Genomic DNA, 26,222 nt, shown 5'->3' with positions numbered 1-26,222 from the left:
GCTCTGGGTGTGCAGGGGAATTCGGGTGCCCGATGCCATCAGAGCTCATCCCACCACCGTCACCACCGCTGCTGCTGCACTGGGTCTTGCTCGGAGGTTGCTGCTGCCCGAACAGCTCCAGCCCCGCGGTGACTGCCAGCAGCTTGGCTCGCTGGTTTTGGCTGCCCAGAGGCAGGATAAAAAAAGGTTCAGGTGATGCCACTTGGATGTTTTCAAGGTGCTCTTCTTGCTTGAGCGTTACTGCTTGAGAAGTGACTTCCCTCTGGCTTTGAAAGGACAGGCAGGGTTAAAATGGGCTAAAAACGTGATGTCAAATGATGTTTTTGAGATGAATCTGAGGAATGTTGGGTTTTTTCTGCATTATTAAAGCGGTTATAGTCCTTCTCCTCCCAAAGAGGAGGGAAAAAAAATAATCCCTTGACCACACTTAGTTGCCACCTGAGAAGCCCTCCGATGGGAAATGCTGGGTAAGACGCCGTTTGCATAGGCAGTGCTGGCAGCAGGGCTGGGATTTGGGTGGTGGCTGGGGAAGCAGAGATGGCGTGGAGATGTGCTGAAGGCGTGCGGCGTAGCTGGGAAAAGGAACAAACAATAAAATCCTTCCTCTATTAAAAAAGCCACTAGTGAACGGATGCTCAGAAGAAGGTTGGGGACCTACGTCTGGTCCTCCTGGGCTCCGAAATTGGGGCAAGCTCTCTCTGTAGATGAGTGTGGCAGTGTCCCCGGCTAGGTGATGAGTGCTCTGGGTTGATGGCGGAGGTGCCCCCACCTTCTGCTGCTCTGGAAGCAGGGGATAAAACACTCTTTCGGGTTCCTCGCAAGCAAGTCTTGCATGACACAGGGTCATCGTAGGTGCTATCGGGGCTCCCTGTGTGGATGGGGCTGTAGTACGGCTTCGCGGGCGCCTGGCAGCTATTGCCTTCAGAAGGTGGTGAGATGTTGAGCGCATCTAAAGTGCTGCTGGAGGTGGAGGACACGGGCACTGACTTCCCTTTTACGTGTCTCTATGGATTTTCGCTGGCGAGTGGAGGAATGGAGACCGTCAGGTCCGCACCATCTCCTTGGGAAGGGCCAGGCTTGCCCGCCCGAACTGCGTCCCCATCCCGACGGCTGCGCTGGTGAGCCGTTGGCCAAGGACGCCGTTACCCCACTGGGTCTGATAGACCTCGCGGCTCTTTCTGGCAGCCCTTCTCCCTTCAAGAGGAGCACTGTGGCCATGAAAGCCTGAGCGCTGCCGGTGACGGTGGGACATGAAGCTCTTCCGCCAGAAGATGCTGCTGGAGGCAGCTGGAAGCAGCAATCCAACCTCAATTAAAAAAAAAAAAAACAAAACAGAGCAGGCAAATTCTCCCTGCGAGCAGCTGCTAGGGAGAAACAGATGCAGCGACTTGTTCGTTAACTTGATGAAATATATATTTAAAGAGATACGCTATCCCAGGGCTGCTGCTGAGGTCGTGGCCCGGTGGCAAGAGGGCACAACTAACGGAGGGGTGGATCAGTTAGGGCGGAAGGACGTACGGACGGGGGGTATTGCTGCTGGGGAGCACAGGGGGAAGAACACAGGCTCGTGGCTTGCCAAGGTCAAGGCTGAATTTCTGTGCATCTTGCAGCTATCATTTCCAGAGCGCTCCGCTCATTACCGGCAAATTGTTTCCTGTTTGTGGTTTGTTGGTTTTTTTTTTTCCTCCTGCAAAAGTAGTCGGTTCATTCAGCCGATAAATCATGTCGTGGTGCAGCTGGGAAGCCAACTTTGGAAAAGTCAATAGCGAAGTAGCCTTTGAATGTGTTGCTAACTGTAAAACCGCGCTGGTCAAGTCCGCAACCAAGCAGATTTGATGCTAAATGGTGTAAGCTAATTTCATCTCAGCTGGAAATATTCCAATTTAGGTTCCAACCACAAGAGGAGGCCGAAAGAGAACCCTTAGTTGAGCTGAGTTTTGGAAGAGCAGCTCCCTCCCCAGCTGGACTTTTGCATTGGGTTGAGAAGGAAAATGATCTTGGGGGTGGGATCCAGCTGATTTTGACCTTTTGTTCTCCTGCTTTTGGTATTTGCCTCTGCAAAGGGAGGGGGGCAGCTGGGGAACCCGATGCCACCCGCTGAACTGCTGTATCGTGCATTTATTTAGCTTGGCACTCGGCACCAAGCCAGGGAAATAAATTGCATTGCGCAGCAGAAAAACGAATGACTTTCCGAGGTGATAAAGATAAATGGAGGGGATCAAGACAAGGCGAGGAGCTGCTATATGGGATGGAAGGTGCTGCACTGAGCTTTGCTGCCCTGTCTTGTGGAGGTGCTGGATACGGTCTCCTTTTGGGGTGGGGAGGAGAGTCCTGTTTAGCAGCACACGAGCAGTGCTGTTGGACAAAGTGGGGTTCATTCCCACGTCCCTGGGGTTCAGTCCCGTCCTCCCAGGGACCGGTGCGTCTGGGGAGGCTGGTCCCCTGCATCCTGGCCCCTCTGCATCGATGGAGCAGCACGGTCTGCTCAGCCTCTGCAGGGGGGATGCGGGGCAGGTTGTGGGGCAGCCAGACCCGTGATGGCCGTAAGGATGAGCTGGTGCTGCTTTCCATCCTTGCTGTGGGCTGGCATCAAGGGGAGAGACGTGGTATTGACGTCGGGTGCTCCCCTGGGGCAGGCACGGTGCTGCCCGTCTCCATCCTACCGTGTGCTGCCTGAGTTTGGATGTGCCCAAGCAGCCGAGCGCCGCTGGGAGCGGGAAGGATGCTTGGATCAGAGGGATGCAGTGGTCCTGGGATGAAGGCAGCACGGTGGCTTAGCCGGTGGGCAAGCCCTGGCCAAGGGAACTGTTGCAAAGTTGTCCTTAATGCTGCAGGGCACGGCAGCGAGCTCCCACGCTGCCTGCCACCCGAAATTTGCTCGCCGGCGTAGGGCAAAATCAGGAGCAGATGGGATTATCGCTGCCTTGTGGGAAAAATGTAGTGTTCCAGCAGGCACGAGGGCCGCAGGCACAAACAAGGTCAGCGGAGCTATTAATAAAGCCAGGGCCTGACGAAGTATGCAAAACTCGGGAGAGGGACTCGTTAAGCCAAGGAGTGGAGCGATGCAGGACCGGGGGGGATCGGCTGAGCCCTCCATCCCGGTGGGATGGTGCAGGGCAATGGCTCAGGAGCAGTGGGGAAAGGGGATCCCCAGTTTTGGGCTGGAAGGATGGGTTTAATGACTCCAGTGTGGTTCTTGGCTTGCTGGTAGAAAGCAGATAAGTGTCATCTGGTGGCCTCAGGTCCAAAAACATCATCGCGGGGGGGAAGTAGGGGTATTGCATATTAAACCTGCACAGCCTTCCCCTGCCCTGGGCTCCTCTCAAGCTGGCTGCGTGCCTGGGAATGGGTGTGTGGGTGCAAGGCTGGAGCTGAAGGGGTGCTGGCATGGTACCCCAGAGCTGGCGGTTGCTCAGCTGGTGGGAGCGGCTGTGAAACTCAACCCTAAGCTCTACTGAAGCAGCAGCAGTACGTGTTTTCCATCTGCATCCCTGGGAGGTCACGGGGAAAGGCAGGCAGTGCTCTGCCGCTGGCCCCCACCTCTCGGGTGGGAGAAGCCCCTTCCCTGAAGCTGTGCGGGCTCCTCCTTGCTTGTGCACCCTTAAAATCCCCCCGTCCCGCAGCAGGAGAGCCTTGGCTTCCCCGGGACCCAGGCTGATGTCTTGCCCCTGCTCGGCTGCAGAGAAACCATCTGTTTTTCCTTTCCAACTGGAAGGAAGACAATTAGGGAAAGGCTCGTCATGTCGTGCTATTTATAGCTCGGAGGGCTAGCAGAGCATCTGTCCCTCCAGCTCCAAGCAGGGCTGGCTCTGTCCAGGGGTGTGCCGGGACCTCCGCGCTGGAAACGGGGTGATTTTCTCGCTTTTCCTCCTAACGGTCCCAGTTGGAGTTAGGGGGGGAGTTTGCACGTGGGTCTTAAAACTTGTCACTTTACACTGTCGTGAAATAGTTGCGCTCTGACACCTGAGCTGATTCCTGTATCTTTTGCAAGGAGCTGGCTCCAGTCTGGGTGGCGGAGGCTGGAGCAGAGCCTCCAGGGGACCTTGGGGTGCTGGCCCCCCCACTTTCCCCCTCTCGCTCATCCCCTCCTCCTCTCGCTCATCCCCTACAGCTTTTGAGGACAGGCATCCCTCAGGGCTGATGGAGTGGCAAGTCCAGGTCCCTGGAACAGAGCCGCTGCCCGGCTGAGCAGACGGGATAGGGTGGGTGGAAGAAGCTTGGGTGCTCTATGGAAAAAAAACCCCACAACAAACCCTTTCTAAACCTGTGAAATAACTGCAATATAACGGATTATCTGAAGACGCGTGAGAAGTTCTTAGGCCTTCAACACTTACTTCCCTGCTTGCGCTTGCAAGTAGTTTTGTTGGCAAAATAGAGTAAGAAATTAAACCCCCGGGAGCTCCTGGCTCTTTGTAGCTGCTGGCAAGCGGCAGTGGCTTTCGGGAGCGGTGGAGGTGGCAGGGTGGTGGGTGGGCTCCAGCACACCCTTGGGAGGTTGCGCACCCGAGGGTGAAGTCCCACCAGAGGCTGTTGGCTCTTGGTTGCGTCCCTCGACCCAGGCAGAGCTGCCGTTTGCTTGCCAAAGCTCAGACCTTCACCCTGCCATGGGCGCGCTGGGGCAACGGGGAGCAGAAGACCTCCCCAGTTGGGTCTTGGCTTGCGTTGGGTGCCTGAGGCTGCTCTTGGCTGATATATAAAATAAAGTGCTAAGAATAAAAACGCACAAAACTTTCTATAGCATCCACGAAGAGAAGATGGGTGGGCTGAAGGCCAAGTGGGTTTATGGGAGGTAGCTGTGAGCCATGAGAGCTGAAGGAGAGGGCTTCCCTGAGCTGCCCGTTGCTTGAGAAATGACCTTTGAATAGGAGCGGCACCTGAAGACGACAGCAATCCAGCGGCGTGCGCTGAACGGGCTGCGGAAACAAATTTCGTGGCCTTCGGTCCTTGCGTTGCAAGCTTTCCTGGGGGTTTTTGGTGGGATGTCACTTGTTGGAGGCTGGAGCTGTAGGAACGGGCGGTGCGAGGACAAGGTGATGCCTCCAGCTCTGGTCTGAGCTGCTGGGTGCTTAACATGCTCTGCGCTCGCCTGGGGGGTAATTATTTCATCTAATGATCGTTACTGCTCCTGGAGGCGGCAACCGAGAGCTCTCTCTGCTAATAAGTCATTAATACTTACTCCATTAATTCCACCAAGAGCTTGAGAAGATGACACTTGGAAGCATGTTGATGAGATATTAACATATTCACAAATGAGCAAAACAAAAGCACAATTAGTGAGGCCAGACGGAGCCTGGAAATGGCGATGAAAGCAGCTTGCCGCCTCTCTGGTGAGGGCAAGGCAGGAGACCTGGAGAGAGGGATCACGTCATCCGCAGCGCTGCTGCCAGGCTCTGCTGCTGCCCGAAAGGCCGGGGGAATGGGATGTTCTGCACAGAGCTATGCGAGCTATTTTTTCTATATAAATAAAGTATCTCGGAGATGAAATTGAGCCAAAGGCGGGGGGGAGGTGGGAAGCCTTTGGAAAAATGGAGTTTTGCTATTTTGGTAAATAAAACAGGCTGGTGGCAGAGAGTTAGCCTCATCTTTTTTTAGGAAGAGAAGAAGGAGAGAGAGGAAAAAAAAAAAAAAGGCTTTTTTTATGGCATATCCTGGCTGGTTTTTTTTTTCTTTTCTTCCATGCCATAGCAGTGTGGGAGGACAGAAATCCTGGGGTAAGCTGGAGGGTCTGAGGTGGGACCGTGAGAAGGGGGTTTGCAGCCGTCGCCTTGAACAGATGCATCATTCCTGCCCAAGGCTGACCCTTCGCGGGCATCATCCCCCATAATAAAGTGCTTTTTCCACTTAGCAAGTGCATCTGTTACTTTTTAGGCTGTCTTGCACCTCGGCCCTTGCTGGCACGCAGTGCTGTAGCATGAACGCATCATCCGTGTTGCAGGGGGGATGCATTATCAATAAATTAAATAGGAAGTCTGGTGTATCTGTGCTGTGGTCACCCAGGAAAGCCCTTTGGCGCAATCTCGGCACCGGCTTCCCTCTGCCCCGTATCGGAGCTGCCCGTACAGCATCCTTCCTCCAGCAGACCTGATCTCCCGGTACCCCTCAAGTCCCCAAATCCAGCAGGCAGCTGAATTTGGCCGCGTGTTTCTGGGCAGGCAGGCGGTGATGGGGCCGAGTTCAGTGGTGTGCCTTGCAGAGGCTGGGGGAGAGCTCTGGTCTTCACGTAGGGTGAGCTGAAATAACCCCCAGCTCTTTGTTCTTCGCAGCGCGACGCGTTTAACAACCCCGCGGCAGTGCGGAGGGCTTTCGTTTTGAGGATGCTCTGAGTCACGGGGACGGTACTGCAGCTCATATCCCAGCCTGCTGTTTTCGGCTCTCTTTCCAAACTACAGGGATGAATGTGATGTATTTATTTATGATTTGTTGCTTGGAGTCGGCGTGTAACTGCCTCACGCCTTCCTCTCTACCCGCCATTAAAAAATAGAAGGAGTTTTGCAAGAAGCCCTTTTTCACCAGGGGGAAAATAAGGCTGAAGCTCGGGCACGGTGTAAATGTCGATAAAGGCTTTGGGAGATTTGGGAGAGGGCAGGAGAGGTACCCTTCCCCAGGCTTGAGGCTCTGGTGATGGGCTGGGAGGCTTGAGTCCTGCCAGGAGGTGGGATCTCCAACCTTTCTTCTTGTACCTGACCTGTTAAGCGGGTGCTGTGGGGCAGAGGCTGTGCCTTACTGCTTATACCACGCTGGGGAGCAAAGAAAAGACACCAGGGATGGTTTCTGGTCCCAGGCTGCTGCGGGAAGCGAGGGATCTCTTTTCACCCCGGGATATCCCCAAAAATACGTACAGCCTCTTCCTTGCAATGTAGGCAAGAGATATTAATTCATTTCAAGCATCCAAGCGTAGGGTTGAGCAGGAAAGCGGACCCCCCGCGCCAGCCTCGCGGACCCGCAGCTCGGCGGCGCTGGGGACGAGACGGCATCTCCGGTTTTCGCCGTTGGTGCAGAGATGAAGTGTGAATTTGCATACGAAATTAGCCGATGCTGATGGGGGCTGGTTTAATTTCTTGGCCAAGCTTTCCTCCTAGAAACTCACAGCGTCCTGCAGAAGATCCCAGAACCACAGAATCCCAGAATCACTAAGGTTGGCAAAGACCTGTGAGATCATCAAGCCCAATCACCAACCCAACCCCACCATGACCACTAAACCACGTCCCGCAGTGCCACATCTACACGTTCCTTGAACACCTCCAGTGATGGTGACTCCACCACCTCCCTGGGCAGCCTCTGCCAGTGCTTAACCGCCCTCTCAGGAAAGACATTTTTCGTAATATCCAGCCTGAACCTCCCCTGGTGCAACTTGAGGCCATTCCCTCTTGTCCTGTCGCTTGTCACTTGGGAGAAGAGACCAACACCCCCCTCCCCACAACCCCCTTTCAGGCAGTTGCAGAGAGTGATGAGGTCTCCCCAAAGATGATGTTCTCCTTCGTGAAAAAGGAATTTATTCCCATGGGGATTATATTTTTAAGTGAAGGTAATGGCTTTTCCTCTCCCTTTATTCCATCACTTATTTTAGCAGTGGCATTTGAGCAAAAAGTGAGTGATTTTTTTAGTAGTTTGGGGTGGGTTTTTTTCAATGCTGGCTCTTCCCTGTTGCTGGACAATATAGAGATGTAGCTCAGGAGGGGTTTTAAAGCCAAGTGAAGCAAACGGACCCCCCGATGAGCAACTTCTTGCTGGCAGGGGCGAGGGAGAGGCTTTTCTGCGTGGTTTTGGAGAGGGCGAGTGCAGCACCGTGCCGTCCAATTCAATTCACAAGCAGAAGGGTGGGGGTTTTTTTACTTAGTTCATGGATTTTCTTAGCCGAGGTGGCCTAATTCGCTGCTTCTTGGCTGCCAAAAAGGCAAAAGGGAGTTCTGCTCGTCCCGAGCATCCTCGAAGTCTGTGCCACCACTGGGCTTCCTGCCTCGGCATCGCATTCCCCTCTCTTCCCCCGCCTCCCTAAACGCATCCCGTCTCTCCGGAGCCTAGCGGGAATAGCTAGTGGCTGGCAGGATGCTGTCCCAGGGAAGAGGGCGAGTGGGATACAGAGCAGTCCTACCATAAATCTTGCTCCGTACACGCTCCCAGCCCCAACAGTTTCCCGGGCTGGCTGCGGTTTGAAGGTGCAGCGACCGTTCACTGCTTTATTCTCAGTTTCTACCCCATTTGAAGTAGAAGAGGGTGAGGAAGAGCTTGGTATCCACAGCTTAGCAGGTAGGCTTCGTGCCAGCAAGTCTCACTCTTGAGCCACCTGACCCAGGCTAACATAAAGAGGGAGGTGAAAGGATGGGCCACTGAAGAGGCTAAAAAGGCTAGTACGGAAAAGGAAAATGCATAACAATCGCATTTCCTATTGGGAAGCAGAGCTGAAGGGGTTGTTCTCATTTCTCCCGACCTTTTCAGGTGGCTGTTGCGATGCCGGCCGCATTTATTACGCTCGCATCAAGAGATGATGCATCTGTTGCGGGAAGCAATCACGCAAGCGCCCCGAGCTTTGATGTTCCCCGGGACGCTTCGTTTAGCAGCCGGGGTGAACGGCAGAGCCTGTTTCCCAGCCTGTGCTGCCGATTAACCCGAAGCAAACCAACGCCTGCGTTTCAGGTGAGGTGGCAGCTCGAGCCGCTCCTGCCTCATCTTTGCATCCCACGGGGAACGGCAGCTTCTTCTTGGTCGCCCTCCCTATAGCAGCGCACGCCCCGCTGCTTCACGGCTTCGGCAAAGAGGTATCTTGGAGAATACCCTGATGAACCTCATGCCCTCCCCATGCAAGAAAACAGTCTGTAATTAAGAGCAGGGACATAAAACGCTGCAAACTGGCACATCTCTACCCACGCAAGGGTGCCGCTGCCTTCCCCAAAACCCCTCCAGAAACCCGGTCATGCCACCGTCTTGCCCAGGGTCTGCGGGAAACAGCCGATCTACAAGCTCTGGGGTGATGGGGACCAGCTCTGGGGAACTTGCTGGGATGCCCCAAACCTCCTCAGCATCATTTAGTGCCAATTTATTTATCAAGGCCACGCGGGCTGAGGGCTTTGCTTTTCACTGCCGGGAGATTTAGCCGGAGGTAGAAGTGGCTGAGCGCGGGGACGTGGGCTGGGGTGAGCATCCCCTCCCCAAACTAGCCCTGCCATCGGCCACCCCCCGGCTTCGCGTGCTAGTAGCTGAATGCATAAATTGGGGATTAAAAAATGCTTCGCTGTATTTTAGCAGCCAAGTTTTTCAAGGATTAAAAATAAAAATGCGGAGCAAGCGTGTGAAATGGGGCACCTCTCAGCCCAGGAGCATGGATGGTCAACGCACCTTCCCAGGGGCTCTCGGGCCGTGTTTGGTGGGGAGAAAAAAGCAATTAAATGGAAAAAAAAGAAATTACAAGCTTCTGTGCAGAAGCACCTGCAAAAAAAGAAAGGGAGCAGTGATGGAGCAGCGCCGTAACCGCTCGTGGCCCCTGGCGAGGGAAGGTGAAGGATTTCACAGCGGGGCGATGCAGAGAGGTGATTTTGGAGGCAGGGGCACGCGAAAGCACGGGAGACCCCTGCACGCTACTGGCTCTGGCTGGGCAGCCCCCTTGTCCCCCCACCGAGCCATGGGGCAGCAGCGTTTCAAGGGATGCCCCGGCGCTGGCTGACCCCCCATCCCCTCCCTTTACCTCCCCCCATCCCTTTCCCCTGCAGAATTTGGGTTCCCTTGCCTGCAAACCAAGTGGCCAACGTGCCCCAGCACCCAGAGTTTCCTACGCAAAGGCCAAAATTCAGGTTTATTGTGGGCGCTGCACGCCCGCCCTCCGGTCGCCTGTCGTCCGTCGGACCCGCCGTAATCCTGCCCGCAGCAGCGGCTGAGCGCCCGGGCATCTCCTTGACAGCGGATGCTCTGCTGCAGAAGCACTTATAAATTAAGGATTTATTTTTTTCCCCTCGTCCCTGCTAGGAGTCGTCGTAGAGAGGGTTGTTGTAGTTGCCCCAGGAGCCGTAGTCGTGGTCATCCAAAAGCCTGCCGTAGGAGGAGTGCCTGAAGGGGAAAGCAAACCGCCCAGCGTTACCGGTTGCTTTGGTGGTTTATTAGTTATTTTACCGGGGAGCGAAAAATAAACGCATGCAAGTCCTCACTAGGTTGAGCTTTGGGATATTTTAGCAGGAAGCACCAGGACAGAAAATAAGCTCAGGCAGGATTTTGGCCCCGTTGAACCAGACTGGGACATGCCAGGGAATTAAAACAAGACGTTTGCTCGTCCCAGTTGTCGGCAAAGCCTCATTACAGATGCTCAGCGCTGGGCTGTGCTGCTGTTTATTGTCTAAGTCACGGCAAGACCCGTGGCAGCAGCTTGCCCTAGGGACAATTACTGGTTATGACTATGCTGAACAGCGTCTCTGGCATTTGAGTGAGGCTGTTGTAAAACGAGGAAGAAAAACTCTGCTTTTCAAAAAGAAGATGCAGCCGTGTTGGGACTAGAGGCTGCACATCGCCCCGCCGGCCTTGGGGACAGCATCTCCCCCGGGCTTTGCCCCTGAGCATCACCCCTGTGATGGCGAGGGGGGCTGCAGCCCCGGAGGGGGTGTCGAGCTCGAGCACCCTGCCAGGCAGGCGCCCCAAAACCAGCCTTACCTGATCTTGAGGTACGCCGCCACCCCGAACACCAGCACCACCACCACGATGACCGTCATGGTTATGGCCACGATGCTCCCTGCGGAGGAAGGCTCTGTCAGAAAGGGCAGCGCTCAGCCCCCCCCCGAGTCCCAGCCCCATAGCACCCACCCCACAGCCCAGCTGCTCTTGATACACCCATGCCAGCCATTTCGGGGGGCAGGATGGGGCATTCCCTTACTGCTTCCCAAAGCTGCGGAGGACACTGGGCACCCCTATATTCTTGCAATGAGCCCCTTCCCATCCGTAAAGGCAGGGCAGGTGGATTTGGGATAAAACACAGCTGGGCTTTGCTTGAGGGCTATGGACTTGCTCCTTGATGTTCCTCCCAGCACCAGGCAGCACTGAGTGCTGAGCCAAAGCTAGAAAATGCTCCATGTCTCTCCCTTTTCTGGCCTTCTGAAGCCCTTTTAAGCTATCTGAGCTCACAGAAGAGGACAGGTGAAATCTAGTGTCAGCTTAGGGAGGTCTCCAGGAGGGAGAAGAAAAACCTACATCTCCCTAACTCAGGCTGCACCCACCGTCCAGGCACTTGTTTCCTCTCATCCTTAAGTGTTTCAAATCAAATTTACAACTAAGGGTTTTATTCACGTCTCCGGGCAACTGAGGTTTGGTATCTACGACTCCTCGTCTCCACCGGTGGAGCAGATGACATTGGCTCCTCCAGGAAAGCTCAGCTTTTGCTGAATGGTGCTCTCAGACAGTTGACCACCTCCTTCCTTCCAATTTGGGGGGTCTGCCCCTCTTACCTAAGCACCTTGAGGTTGCCCTTATACCTATATATGCGTATGGAGAGTGGCGGTGCTCACCTGTGCTCAAGGCACGTGGGACCTCTTCCATGGTGACTCCGGTGGAAAGGGTGGTTTTGCCGGTGGCCGCGGCCTCCGCTGCGGTGGGGCTCGTCACAGTCACTGGGGGGGACGTTGGCTCCACGGCCAGGCTTGATGCCATGGCCAGCGTCCCCAGGGAAGGGACGTCCTTGGTCAGTGCCGGTGGCTGGGCGGTGCCAGGGCTCATGAGGAGAGGTGTTGGGGACAAGTCCGTCCTGGGGGGTGAGTGCAGGTTGCTGGTGGGGAGGGAGGAGGAGGAGGATGATGCAGGTGTACCCGTGGGGCTGGGAGCTGCCCTGAAATCCATCGTGCCTCTTGCCAAGCTGGCAGTATTTACTGTCTGAAGACCTGGGGCTGTCTCCAAGGTTGGTGGCACCAAGCTGGTGTTGGAGGCTACGGATGGGCTGTCGGTTATGGTGACGGTGGCCGCGGTGATGGAGCTCCCCGTGACGGAGGCAGGAGCAGGGGACAGTGTCACCCTGGGGGTGTCACTGCGGCCATCCCCCTCTGCCAGCCCAGAGGACACCTTGTCTCCGGCAGGTCCCATAGACATGGGCAGCGAGGGCTGGCCAGGAGCTGGCGTGGGGACAGCTGCATCCCTGGAGCCCGGCCCGGCTGGGATCTCCTCCGAGGGGAAGGGAGGGCTGGCGGGGGTGAGGGGTGATGCTGTGGAGTCACCGCCCAGTCCTAGGAGTGAGACAAAGAAGTATTAATACAATGGGGGAATTCTTGGGGCAACCTGGGGTTTGGGTGAGCACTAAGGGGTTTGGGAATGAAGCTGGAAATAAGTTTATTGTTTTTAAAATGCTGAGAGCCATCTAAAATAAAGACATGGGAAATAGCCCTGCATAGCTAGAGGTGGGGTTTAAACCAGACCAGTTGCCCTAGTATGGGTCGGCACCATTTTTTCCCAAGGTTGGGATCCTCCCCTGTTCCCAGACACCCCCTCCATCTTCCCAGCATCTCCTCCTAGCAGCCGGCAAAGCAGCAGGAGAGCAAGCTCCTACTCAGCAGCAACCACCACGCAGCTGGGAATGATAACACAAGACTCCTCTTTCTCCTCTTCCCCCATTTCCTTGTGCATTCATTCATTTATCTCCATTTCTTAGCATGAAGATGAGTCATTTTTTCCTCTATCCTCACCAGCAGACTGCTGGAGCTTTCCCCCCCCCCCCCTTTCTACTCTCTAGGGCTAAACTCAGCACTGGGCCAGCACTAGCAGCTCGCTCCCTCAGCACGGTTGGCCCAAGGGAAGAGCATGCCAACACTAAGTGACATCAGGAGGGATTTATTCTAATGTATTGATTTGTTTTCCTATGTATTGATTTGTTTACACCCCCAGAGCATCCCAAGCCCAGCACTAGGAAGAGCAAGAACTGGCTCTGGCACAAACAAGCCGCAATGAACTAATTATTATGAGTGTGAAGGACAAAAACCTCAGAAAAACGCTGATTTCAGGGGAATCCTGAAGCCAAACTCCCACCTCCGCTCCAAAGACGGGAGCTTGGCGCTTATCTAAGGGAGAAACAACAGCAGTGAGACCACAGACAACTATCATGGTAGCTCTTTGTGAGCAGGAGCTTGCATATCATACATGGTTGGGCATCGCTGGTGGGCACATCAGGCTCTCCTCCCCATCACCAAGCCACCCCCCAAGGACACGTTGTCAACACCACAGCCAAATTTGCAGTCCTCCAAAGTCAACGTGAAATGCCACCCACGTAGGTGATACCCAAGGTAGCAAGAAAGGACCCAACCGGTACCAGACGTGTGTTAGATGGAACAGACCTGTTGCTGTCTGACCACGCGACTCTTATTGCGCATAAAGCCGCGCCGGGAAACAGTGACATGGAAAGGACTCAAATTTGGGAGCAGGGGCTGTGCAACACAGGGTTCTTCCAGCCAAGCCCCTCACTGCTGAGCACCCAGGAGAGCCACGCAGCTCCCAGGGCACAGACAGCACCTCGTGCTGAAGGGGAGATGGAAACTCTTCGCGCCTGTATGTAGAAATGGTGGGATGCAGCACCCGAGAGCAGGGACTCACTAAACCATGGGTTTGGGTGTTTTCAGCCATCGGTGCAAACAGAAGGCTGTGGGGGTCTAATACAGCTTCACTCAACCTGCACACCTTCAGTGGAGGAGGACAGCAGAAGGGACATCTCAGCTAAGGACCTCCAGCTCCCTGCAGCGAGCACGGGGCACATGGCACGCCTTTCATGAAGGCATTTTCTGTCTGGAAACTGCAAACATGTGCTTGGCCAAGGATTTAAAGCCAGCTCTGGGGCACGGCTTCTACTAGAACCCAAGGCACTTCGGAGCACAAGTCCCTGGCACACTTGACCCCAAATTTTTTCCCCTGGCACCATAGATACCCCTGTGATGGACCCCATTGCCCAAGCAGGAGGGTCTGGGAGGTGGGACTGAGGCCACGGGTGCTCAATTCTCCCAGGGACAGGCACTTGGAGATGCCTCTGAGCTTTCAGCCTCCTCAGGCTCTCGGTCTGCTGAGGTGCAAGGCTGATAGAACTCAGGGTAAGAGAGAGGAGATGGATGACAAGCTGGAGTCTGGTTACCAAATAAACCACCTGGCTCAGCACCCATGGTTTCCACACCCAGCCCAACCACAGCAGCAGGGAAGCACCCAGACATCCCTCCTCCTCCTCCTCCCCAGCTTTCCAAAGCATACCAGGCTCCTGCAAAGCTTCTGCTGTCAACAGGGCACTGGTGTCTCCTCATCCCAAGACCTCTACATCTCAGGCTTCCTGGTTAATACCTGGGAGATACTGGCACGTGAACTTCAGCTGCATTACTGTGATAATCCTGAGCTTAAAAGCCATTAGTCCAGATGAAAGCACTGGTTTTCACAGCTTGGCTTCACCCACAGCATCTCACCAGAACAAAGCCTGCCCACAGCACTGGCTCCATCCAACAAACCTGGTGGGTCCCCACTCATCCTGTCCCCTCCTGCAAAAGCTGGTGGCTCCCTTGCTCAGTTCAGGCACTGCAACACCATAAAATTAAATATTCCCCGTGACACTCTGTTCCCTTGCATAGCTCTCCATGCTGACGTGCCACAGGCAGCAAGTGCCAGGTCCCGTGCCACTGTGGTGGGACCTGCAAAGCACCTGCAGCAACATCTGTTAGAGACCGTTTGGTACATCACTTTCAGAGGCCAGGAACAAGCTGCAAGAACCTGCCCCTTCAACGTGTTGATATTGAGGGTCAAGTGGTTGATTTGTACCCTTTTTGCTTGTACATTGGTACCCCCCCCTTGCCCTTTCTTGACCAGGTTGAAGCATCCCCATACGGTCTTCCCAACACACTCAATTTGGGGGCAGGTGGTAAAGTACGAAGAAGGGAGCCTGCTGAAACTGCATCTCCTTTTTTAAGGGAAAGAAGGCACAAGTGCCATTTCTAGCAGGTACTGTTCATCCACAACCTCCCACATCGCAAGAGCTGAAGGTGCCATCAGCCACAAGCCCAGGAGAGCACAGCCCGCTGATTTTCATTGTCAAGGGTGGAACATGAAATCCCTGGCTGGATTCGTGAAGAGCATTGAGCAACAGGGTCTTTCTCAAGGCTTTAACACCATGCAGCCATCCTGGGCCTTATGCAAGAGGAGGAACGGTCTCTGCCAGAGAGCAGAAGGTCTGCTTTGGAGATGCTTGCGTGAAAAGGCATATCAGCAATGCTGATATCAAGGCATGTTTGCACTGGAGATGGCTGAGCCAGGGCAGAAATCAGTTACCATGTGGTAGCGGAGGGTGCTGGAGGTGTTGACGAACCCAGGCCGAGCATTTCCTCACCCTTTGTGTTCAACACCTATCTGTATTTCTGTAAAATAATCCTGTCTCCATCACACCTTGGCATTCCAGATGTACAACTTCTCCGACAGGTAGCAGACAGCCTCTGCAGCCCATAGCGTGACCTGTTGCTGTTACACCAAGCACAGCAGGACTGGTAGCACCTTCAAAGTTTATTGCCTCTCTAACACAGATGCTTCCAGTCTCTCTTGGACACAGGCAGCTTACCACCTCTCTGCAAACCACCCTGGCATCCCACATCGCTTGCTTGTGCTTTGGGTCAGCAGAGCTCATGATCTGCTTGAATTTTGGAGTCAAACGGATGGGGACCTCAAAAAGCTGGCGGTACTACTAGCTGGGATGAGTCAGGAAGTTTTCCATGATATCTAAGGAGTATCAGTTCAGAGGGTGAGCCAAAACTGGATGCAGGAACAATCCTTGGCCACTGGCTGAGCACCGCCAGCCAAACACGTCACAAGCCATAGGGCCATTTCCCAGGAGAGCAAGCACAGCGCTCAGCTCAGCCCTGGTTCTCCCCATCTCCCCCTGCTCCTGCCGCCAAGCTTTGGTTTCCAGATTGATAGTGCTGTGTTAATCTCCGCTAGCAAAGCCTGCCCATGCCAGCCCTCCACTAACCTCTTGTTCCCCCGAGCCATCACCTCCATGGGGTTATCCGGGACCCAGCAACTGCCCCGGGGTCCAGCTCTCACCCGCAGCACATCACCCCTCACACACAGGCTGTGCCCCTTCCCGCTGCAGGAAAAACCCAGCCAGGATCCCGGAGGCAATACAGGCTGCTTCTGAACCAGGTTAGGACGAGGGGACAAGAAGGATCTCGCTGAGGACCCCCTCGGCTGATAGCTCCACATGTCCCCGTGCCACTGCACCAGCTCACGGACAGCCTGTCCCGCCGGCGGGTGCTGCCTGTCCCCGGGGAGCTGGGTGGCCAGAAGAGCACCCAGCTTATCTCCAAGCCCAGTCCTCTACCCACACACCTGGAAAAAAAATAAGAAAAGCCAAGATGGGGGTTTCCCTTGCTTCTCCCAACATCTGGACTGTAGGAGCTGCAGCTGTGAGCGGGAACCAGAGCAGTGCACCAGCATAAGGCACAAAAAAACACTAGAAAACTTCTTTTAGGACAGCATGACTTCAAAGGCTAAAAAAAACCTCAAACAGAGTTTGTCAGAGGGACTGAAGGATGTTAGCTATCAAAGGATGCCAAGCGTAGTTCAGCCCAGAGGAATTTGCCCATCTAATTCACTTAAGGCAGTTGACCACCCCGCTGGAATCCAGCCCAGAGCAGAGGCGGGCAGGGGACTGCCAGGACAAGGGAACTGTCTAGGAAAATAGCAGTGCCACACTTCGCAGCCCCACATGAGTTTCGAAAGGTCCTTTTTCTAGGTTGTCTTCCCTAGGAGTATGGGAAACAGCCAAGAAAAGAGAAACCCAAACCCCCGTAATAGAAATACCTTGCTCTTAAGGAATATTAACCCTCATCACCTGCCAACCCAAGGAGTGAACCATCCCCCTGATGGATTATCTCCCTCTCCTATTTGCATGCTGTTCTCCTGGCTTCTGCAAGCCAGACAAAGGTGGAGGTCTCACCCTTGCAGAAGCGGAACGCTTCCTATGCTCCGCTCGGGAAACAGCTGCCTGACCTGGGCTGGCAGCCTCTGCAGCAACGCATTTCTCAGGCACTCCAGAAGCAATTGCAGCAAGCTTTTCCATTGTTCTGCCAGCTGCAACACAGCACAAAAAACCCAAGAGAACATCTCTAGCCCAAGTGAATGACATCAGATGGAGCAGCCATGCCACAGCAAACAAACATCCACTGATAAGGCAGAGATGGAGCTTTTCAAGAGCTTCGCTTCGTGACTCATCACATCTGATGTAACTACCAGAAGGTCCGCGTGACCTAATCCACACACCACATGCATTAGTGCTGTCAGCCTGAATTAACTAAGGCACCCATACCCCCGCAGCAGCCGGTGACGCTCCTCTAGCAGCCAAGGCCCCAGGCATAACACAGGTTTCTGCAACATTACAGAATCACAGAGTCTTTAAGGTTGGAAAAGACCTATAAAGGTCATCAAGTCCAACCACCAACCCAACCCCACCATGTCCACTCAACCATGTCCCACAGTGCCACGTCCACACATTCCTTGAACACCTCCAGCGATGGTGACTCCACCACCTCCCTGGGCAGCCTCTTCCAGTGCTTCACCACTCTCTCAGGAAAGACATTTCTCCTAATATCCAGCCTGAACCTCCCCTGGCGCAACTTGAGGCCACTTCCTCTTGTCCTATCACTTGTCACTTGGGAGAAGAGACCAACACCCACCTCCCCACAACCCCCTTTCAGGCAGTTGTAGAGAGCGATGAGGTCTCCCCTCAGCCCCCTCTTCTCCAGACTGAACACCCCCAGCTCCCTCAACCGCTTCTCATAAGACTTCATATTGCTCCTTTCTTTCTCATCCCTCCCAGCAGCTTATCCTGACTGTCCTTACACAGAGAACCTAAGCACCCTTTCTGACCAAGGAATACAACAACAGATGGAGAACAAACCATTGCAAAAAGGAAATGTGTTGGGCACCCACAGCTTACCTTGCTCATGGAGCAAGGTTGAGCACCCCTTTCCCCACCAGCTCAGCAGCTGCTTCTGGGGCAGGCACTAAGGAAAGCACCTAAGCAACATACTCAACTTATGGGTCTCTGCTTTTGAAAGCAAAAGTCAAGATTAACCTCACCGCATACCTACAAGATGCATCTAGGGTAGATAAAGATGTTATTAGAGCCCCACCCAAAGCTCAAGACAAGGAGATATATTAAGCTTGGGTCAGAAAATAAAACAAAACTATAAATAAAATCAGAATATCAACCCAAAACAAAAAAAGAAGGTGTTGGACACAACCTATTGACACCATGGGTACAAACCCCTCACCCCAACGCTACAAATGTATGTGTCTACCACACAGTTAAAATAACAAGTGGGGATCTGAGCTTAAATGGAGGTCCCGGCCCAATGGGCTGAGGGTGGGTGGGTGGGGGGTCCCAGGCGAGGCTCGTTGGGGTGATTAGGGGCTATTAGCACAGTTAGGGGCTCTGACATAAAAGCTGGTGGTTGGAGCTGTGTCCTTTCCCCACACAGGGTTGCTAAGACTGTGAGAAAAATATTATGGGTAATTAATTGTAAATGATGGCATTAGTGAGGGAAAGCGTGTGCGCAAGGGTGAGTTCTTCAAGGTTTTCAGAGAAGCAACTGGACCTTAAGAAGTAAGGTAAGTTGGTGTGCCTCACTCTGAGTGATGTGTTGGGTCATTTATAATCTTCTTTGACCTTCTTCAGGTCCTGTATTATGCCAGTTCTCACCAAGTAATGATGATGGAGCAACACTGACTCTTCTGGTCCTGCAGCATGCGTTGGTTTATTACCAGGTTAAGTGATGCAGAGCAGTAAAACAACTTCTGCTTAAATATAGGGTGAGGATTTCCTGTTCGTGACCTGTTGGCTTGGCTTTGGTTTCTGTGGCTGAGCATTACCATATTTTGCACTGTTTTCTGCGGTTCCCTTCCCCTTGGCTTATGCTCAGGTGTAACTTTTACTGTGTTATTGCTGTTTAGCTATAAAACTGGTAGCATCCAGCTGAGCTGTGGATGGCAAAAGGTCTCCTTGTGGTGGCGAAAACTAAATAAAACCGGTTTTTGCTTTGGGTTCAACTTGTTTTTCCAGCTGTTCAGCACAGGGCTGCTTCACCTTTCTCTGTCACTGTGTAATTTGGGCTTTGGTGTTGCTCATGTCTAACCTCTCTGGTTGGAGGGACCCATCTGCAGTAAATAAGGGTCTGACTAAACTCTGTACTGATATGGAAGGATGATGTGGTTGTCTTTGGTACTGAGCTTGTGTCTCTGCTCATCTAGGGCACTGCTGCAGAGCCCTGCCTTGTTATCCCCAAGAAATAAGGGTGATGGGGTGGTCTGGGAGCAGCTCTGCAGGCTCTGAGCTCTGGCTCAGAGCCAACACGCTTTCCCCACCACCTCAGAGGGAGCAGCCAGGCTGGTACTGGGAAATGGCAACTCTTGGGGGCATAATCGGCTGCTCTTGAGCTCAAAATCAACCAGGGCCAACACAGTGGCTCTCCAGGGCTGTAGCAAACCCCCAGCACCACATCTGCTTGCTAATGACCTATAATGCTAGCAGCAGCGGGGTGTTGTGCTGCTTCCTTGCTGCCTGCTCAGCTCCTACTGTATCCCCTTTCTTTTCAATGCCAGGTTGTGTTGGCGATGATATAAAACAAGTTGTGAGAGGAGGGAGAAATCAAGTGAGACAATCAGGGGCCAGAAACATCAGCAGGTAAAAGGCAAAAGTAGCTGATAACTGGGTAAAGAAGTCAAAGCCATCAGATGAAATAAAGCTGCAGTTGCTCTGATTTACTGGTGAGCTGAGCTGGCTTCCTGCGTGATTGGTTTTCTTCTGCTGCATGGTCATTAAGTGGTTTAAGTCTAATTGCTCTGAAGCCCGAAGCTTTCTGTAGCAAAGAAAAAGAGCTACGCAATGGAAATCAATGTGCTGTCTCCATGTGTCCCTCACCATCCAGAGGCCCCATCCCTGGGGCGCAGCCTGTCCCAAACACGCGGCTGGCCAGGGCACCCTGGGATGTCCCTTGGCAGCCCTCCTTGAGGATGCAGCCCCCCATGGGTTACTGCTGCGGAAACCCACCGGGATCCACCTCCCTGGATGTAGGGGTTGTACCAGCATCTCTTGCAGATGCCTGGCCTGCCTTTTGCAAAAGGCAAGAGCAAAATCCTCATGGCCAAAGAGGTAAAGCTGGGGGGCTTTGGGCAAGCTGGCAAAGAAGGGCTCCAAGTGAGGTCTTCACTGGCTGGTGGGTTATGGTCTGGCTTGGAGCAGTAGCTGCTCTTCTCCAGGCTGTTGCATGGGAGGAAGGAGCTAACACGGGGCTCGCTCTTGCATGCTTTTAAGGCCCTGAGGAAAGCTGTGGTAGGCAGATTGCTCTTGAGGAACCAGGCGGACAGCTTCACCATCCTGCGGTGTCTGCTCTTCCCAGCTACAAATGATAACGTCAACTTTTTTAAAATCAAGACGGTTGCCTGTGTGCTGCACGGTCCCTACAGCCAGCTCCTTCCTTGCCTGGGGAAACCTGGCGTGGGTGTCCCAGTCCTCCTCCAAATCCAGCAGCGAGGGCTGTTGGTTGCATGACAAACCCACCCTTCACAGCAGCTGCGGAGTTGGGTGGTCCCACCACCCTCCATGCAAAGAAAACATGATGTTCCCCCCCATGGCTTAGTGTTGCTTAATTATTCAAATCATGAAGGACTCTGTCCTGAAGCTGCAATGAAATTACAGCAGAAAAGAAGGTGAAGAGGAGTATTTAGATGATTTTCCTCAGAGTGACAAAGCAACCTGTGGCTACCGGTTAACCCACGCAGCTGGAGGTGTCTGATGAGGACCTGGGGTGGAAAGCCTCTGCGCTCCTGGGGAACCCCTGGCTGGCAGCGCCCTGTGTCACCCTTGGGGTGTGTTGGCAGGCTGTCACCTCGCACGGTGGCTTCAGCTGATTGCTGGGCATATTGAGGCTGCTGGGTGGAGTGGGAACTTTTCATCTCAGTGTGAGCTTTGCCCTCAGTAAGAGCAGTAGTTTACAGCACCAGCTCTTTCTAAAATGATTTTTGCTTGATTTAAATAAAAAAAATACTTTAGTATTGCATGTTCTATTTTTAAAACATGCAGATGTGTGTTACGCTGTGCCTATTTCTCGGGGTTGTTACACCATGGGAGGAGAAACCCTTTGTCAGCTCTCTGGGCTGGGAGGCTGGCAGCTGGACCTGCGGCTGAGCTCAGGCCCCCTCACGCTACATTTTCCCAGGTGGATATCTTGGATGTGGCTCTTGAGGTGGCCAGGCATGTTGCAAACAGCAGCTCTGCCCAAGTGACACCACACCAGCTAAATCATTTTCCTGGCTAGCTGCTAATTATTGCTGCTTGGTGCAGCTTTCAACCTGGACCAGCCCCATCCCAGCCTTCCCCAGGAGGAGAAACAATTGAGTTTTTGAGCATCCTCTACTATTAGAGGTCAAAGCTGTTGCTTGCTTGTTTGGGCTGGAAGAAGGCATAATTAATTACCCATCTCCCAGGCATTTCAGCTCATACATGGGGGAATGGGACTTGGACCCCTCAAAGCTTCATGTCCCCCCTGGCAGCTCAAAGCACCCCATGACACCAGGCTCAGAGCCCCCAAAAAAGCAACTTTTCCTCCCTGGAGACTCCCTGCAGAAGCACCCAAAGCCTTTAAAGCTGAAAGCTGCCTCTTGCAGGTACTTCAAAATGTCTCGGCTGCTGGGTGGGGGGCAAAGCAAATTGCTAAGGGGAGAAGCGGGTTCGGGGCTGCAGCACCCAGGTGTTGGTATGGGGGCAGGCATCATGTCAGGAAAGAAAAGCAGGTTTGAATGTACATCCAGAGTAAGAAATAATAATAGGATAAAAACTTCCTTGTGAGAGATGCTATTATTTCATTATGTGGCCAGGCGAAGCCCAGCCTTATGTTACTCCTGCCCAGTGACATCCTCTCTGTCACTAAGTCCTAAAGAATGAGCTTGAAGCATATTTAAATCATGCTTTTTGTTTTCTCATGGGTGATAAATATGTGTTTTTAAGTATTATTTCCATGGGGGGAGAAAAAAGTTGCAGAAAACATCCAAAATATTAGGGGCTTTGGGGGTGTTTGGGAGCAACCCGAGAACAACGGGACCATACTCCAGGGACATTTTTCCCGGCTCTTCTGCCAAACCCTGCTGGCACTGGTGCTTTAGAGAGGGATGGTCGTGGGAACAGCTTGGGGTTTGGCCCGGGTGCTGGGAAAAACCGGCCTCCCAACCCCAAAGCAGCCAAGGGTTGACTCCCAGCAGAGGCCAGTGGCTTGCCGCTGCGGTGGCCGAATCGGGGCCAGGCAGAAGCCCGCAAAGGAGGTGAGCGGCATCGTTGTGGACCAAAATGTAGGTTCATCCCCATCCCTCCCAAAGGCTCTTGCTTGGAAAGCACAGAAACAAGAGCTTGTTGGCAAACTCCTCCTCTGCAAGGAGAAGGATTTAGCCAGCTCTCCCTCCTCTTGCGCTAGTGGGGTCACTTAACAGGGGAAGATCTCCCCGAAGCTGATGTGGTCCGGGGTGACGGTTTGCTGCTCCTGCAGACGTGGTCCCCCCCTGTTGTGGGGACATGGCTGCGGGTTTTTGCCGGGAGCTCAAAACCTCGCCCAGCCTCGTCCCCTCGCGCTGCTCTGCCGCACGCTGAGAGCTATTTAATAACCACAGCTTTGCTGGACGTAGTTCTCCTTCTGCGCGTCCCCGTCACTCGCTTATGCAAGTGTGTTTTTCGTGTTTCTGAGCAAGCAGCTCTTCGTGGTGTTTATTGAAAACCCAGCCTGGACAGAGGGATAACCTGTGTGTGCTGTGATTTGAAAGCGCTCGCTGTCGCACCGGCCAGGGACCGAACCGTCTCTGGCTGTCTTACTGGGGGAAAGACATCAAATAGGGTGTTTCTATGAAATGGGGGTGTTGATAGTGCTGGGGGGCAGGAGGAGAGAGATGCCTTTTGCCGGTGGGGGAAAGCGCTGGGTGTGCAGGAGCTTCTGCTCAAGGCCAGGTGAGCGATAAAAGCTCCTTCCCCTGGGAAGGGGGATGCGGGGCTGGGGGGTGAGCTCCATCCTGAGAAGGTGGATGTGGGGCTGGGGGGTGAGCTCCATCCCGGGCAGGGGGATGTGGGGCTGGGGGGTGAGCTCCATCCCGGGCAGGGGGATGCGGGGCTGGGGGGTGAGCTCCAGCCCGGGCAGGGGGATGCGGGGCTGGGGATGAGCTCCGGCCCGGGAAGGGGGATGCGGGGCTGGGGGGTGAGCTCCAGCCCGGGCAGGGGGATGCGGGGCTGGGGGGTGAGCTCCATCCTGGGCAGGGGGGCCGCCGGCAAGGAGGTGCTGGTGGTCCCCTGAAGTTGTCCTCCTGCGCCCCAGCTTCAGGTCAGCCAGGGACCCGGCTGGGGACTCCTGTGCGGGGCAGGGGTGGAGGAAAAGGGGGGCGAAACGCCTCTCCCCCGGCCCCACCGGTGTCGGGGCAGCCGCGGGCACGGGGCGTGCGAGTGGGATCGGGGGGGGGGGGTTGCTCTGCGGACCCCTTCTCCGGCCATCCTCCCTATGCCGGGAGGGAGCCGGGCTGCCCCCGGGGCGGGGGGGGGGCTGCCTTCACCCCGTCCCTGTCCCCATCGCACGGCTCCCAGCCCGGCAGCGGGGGTCCCCGGTACCACCCCCCCGCCCCGGTATCCCCCCAGCCCGGTGCGGCGGCAGGCGCTTACCTGCCGGGAGGAGGAGGAGGGCGAGGAGGAGGCGGCAGCAGCAGCCCATGGTGCCGGCGGCGCTGGCAGCCGCGGCGGGAGGGACGCACCGCCCGGCCCCGCTGCCCGCCCGCCGCCGCGCCCCCGGTCCGGCCCCCGCCGCCGCCCCCCCCCGCCCCGTTCCACCGCCGGGCGCACAGCGGCACCTGCCGGCACCGGGGACCGCGGCGGGGCTTGGGGAGGGGGCACCGGGGGTAGGATGGGGGCACCGGGGATAGGATGCGGGACACGGGGTGTAGGATGGGGGCACCGGGTGTAGGATGGGGGGTACCCGGTGTAGGATGGGGGCACCGCGTGTAGGATGCGGGACACGGTGTGTAGGATGGGGGCACCGGCTGTAGGATGGGGGTACCGGGTGTAGGATGCGGGACACGGGGTGTAGGATGGGGGTACCGGGTGTAGGATGTGGGGCACCGGGTGTAGGATGCAGGGCACCGGGTGTAGGATGGGGGTACCGGGTGTAGGATGTGGGGCACCGGGTGTAGGATGGGGGTACCGGGTGTAGGATGCGGGGGTACCAGGAGTAGGATGCAGGGCACCGGGTGTAGGATGGGGGTACCGGGTGTAGGATGCGGGGTACCAGGAGTAGGATGCTGGGCACCGGGTGTAGGATGCGGGGTACCCGGTGTAGGATACTGGGCACCGGGTGTAGGATGCGGGACACGGGGTGTAGGATGCGGAGCATGGGGTGTAGGAAGGGGGTACCCAGTGTAGGATGAGGGGTACCAGGTGTAGGGTGCTGGGCACCCAGTGTAGGATGCTGGGCACCCAGTGTAGGATGCGGGGCACCGGGTGTAGGATGCTGGACACCGGGTGTAGGATGCAGGGTATCAGGTGTAGGATGCTGGCCACCGGGTGTAGGACGCGGGGTACCTGGAGTAGGATGCTGGGCACAGGGCATCAGCAGTGGGCATCGGGGACTGGCCATAGGGTAGCGGGCACTGGGCAGTCCATACTGGGCACGGGCACCCTGCCCTGGGATGAGGCACGGGGCACCCAGATCTGGTACTGGGTGCTGAGCACCGCACCAGGACTCAGCCCCAAGCGTGGCACGTTGTCAGAGGGCATCACGCACTGGGCATGGGCTGCTTTTGTCCCAGCCGGTGGCATCGGGGGGGTGCTCGGGGTGCCCCGTGGCACTCCCATTGCCCCTCTCCTTCCTCAGGGCCACACCGTCTCCTGCCTGAATATAACTTATGCTTTTAAAGAAATAAATGGGGTGTGCGCCTTGCCAGGGCACCCCTGTCCCGCCACTGCCTGCCCTTGCTGCTGAGCATCATCTGCTACATCTGGGGGGGGACATCAAGGGGGGCCAGGCCAGAGCCAGGCAGCCGGGGCCTTTCCACAGCATAAACAGCTCCCAAACCGCAGCTCCCGGTGCCCAAAGGACCCAACCAGGAGACACCTGTGGTGCCGTGGGAGGTACGAGTGCCATTTTTTTACTTCTTTCCTTCTGGAAAGCGCTTTGCTGCATGTGAAAGGGTTTTAGGCTGAACTCATCCTCTCCAGGCTTTCGCATGCTCGCTACGGAAAAGGATGTCATTGAACCTGGGCTGTGGCCGAGCTATCTTTAACTGGGGTTCCGCAGCCATCCGTTCTGTTGCATTGTGTGGCGTTTTCTCGGGATGGATCCTGGCTCCGGGCCTAAACCAGCAGGACACAAAATCCAAGTCAGCTGGTGTTTCTGGAATGGCCGGGACGCCAGCTGCCTTGCCGTACGTCAGGTGGCATCGGCATCTCAGCTCCCCTTGAAACCTTTCTTTGGCTTGGGAGGAGGAAAAATAATGTTACCACTGCAGGAACTTGGTGCCGTGGGAACCGCGTGGCGATTTCCCTGCCGCTGGTCTCCCACCCTTTTTTTGACTTTCTTTTGCAGAAGGTGCCGCATGTTTCCACAGGCAGGAGGAGGTTTCCAAGGAGAGGGCAGGGCTGGGCACAGCCACCGCTCCCCACCGTGCCGTTGGGTGCAAACCCCGCACGTGAGCTGGGTGCCAGGGTGCCAAGTGCTGGGCTGCGGGGGGCCTTGAACACCCCTGCTGGGCACCGTCCTTGGGCTCCAGCTGCCATCTGCCTGGTCACCCCTGCCTGGTCTCATCAGCATGTTCAGCACAGCAGGACCACCTTTGCCTGGTCTCATCTGCATGGCCACTTCTGCATGGTCATCCCTATCTGGTCTCATCAGCATGGCCACCTCTGCCTGGTCTTATCAGCTTGGTCAGCACGGCAGGGCCACCTCTGCCTGGTGTCATCTGCATGGCCACCTCTGCATGGCCACCTCTGTCCGGTCTCATCAGCATGGTCTCATCAGCATGGTCACCTCTATCTCATCTCATCAGCATGTCCACCTTTTCACGGTCTTTTCAGCATGGTCAGCATGGCAGGGCCACCTTTGCCTGGTCTCATCTGCATGGCCACCTCTGCATGACCACTTCTGTCTGGTCCCCTCATCAGCATGGTCACCCCTATCTGATCTCATCAGCATGGCCACCTCTGCCTGGTCTTTTCAGCATGATCAGCACAGCAG

At 55.1% G+C, this 26,222-nt stretch overlaps 1 protein-coding gene across 1 annotated transcript; it reads right to left on the bottom strand.

Moving 5' to 3' along the window:
* Nucleotides 1-9,825: 9,825 nt before the first annotated feature.
* Nucleotides 9,826-23,708, bottom strand: PARM1 (prostate androgen-regulated mucin-like protein 1). Its single transcript, XM_059826723.1, has 4 exons — nt 23,660-23,708; nt 11,481-12,188; nt 10,633-10,711; nt 9,826-10,038 (listed from the first exon to the last, which is right to left on the bottom strand). The coding sequence occupies exons 1-4, from the start codon at nt 23,706-23,708 to the stop codon at nt 9,954-9,956; spliced, it is 921 nt and encodes a 306-aa protein (XP_059682706.1). The 3' UTR covers nt 9,826-9,953.
* Between the last annotated feature and the right edge of the window lie 2,514 nt (nt 23,709-26,222).

This window comes from Gavia stellata, chromosome 19, assembly GCF_030936135.1.
Source record: "Gavia stellata isolate bGavSte3 chromosome 19, bGavSte3.hap2, whole genome shotgun sequence".
Lineage (NCBI taxonomy): Eukaryota > Metazoa > Chordata > Aves > Gaviiformes > Gaviidae > Gavia > Gavia stellata.
Note: the sequence above shows the minus strand (reverse complement) of the source record. Positions and strands in the feature narration are given on the sequence as shown.

Coding starts and splice junctions, on each gene's coding strand:
- PARM1 (XM_059826723.1), bottom strand. CDS start 23,708: ATGGGCTGCTGCTGCCGCCTCCTCCTCGCCCTCCTCCTCCTCCCGGCA. Junction 12,189..23,659: donor CCTCCTCCTCCTCCCGGCAG/GTAAGCGCCTGC, acceptor TCTCACTCCTAG/GACTGGGCGGTGACTCCACA. Junction 10,712..11,480: donor CCCACGTGCCTTGAGCACAG/GTGAGCACCGCC, acceptor CTTCCTCCGCAG/GGAGCATCGTGGCCATAACC.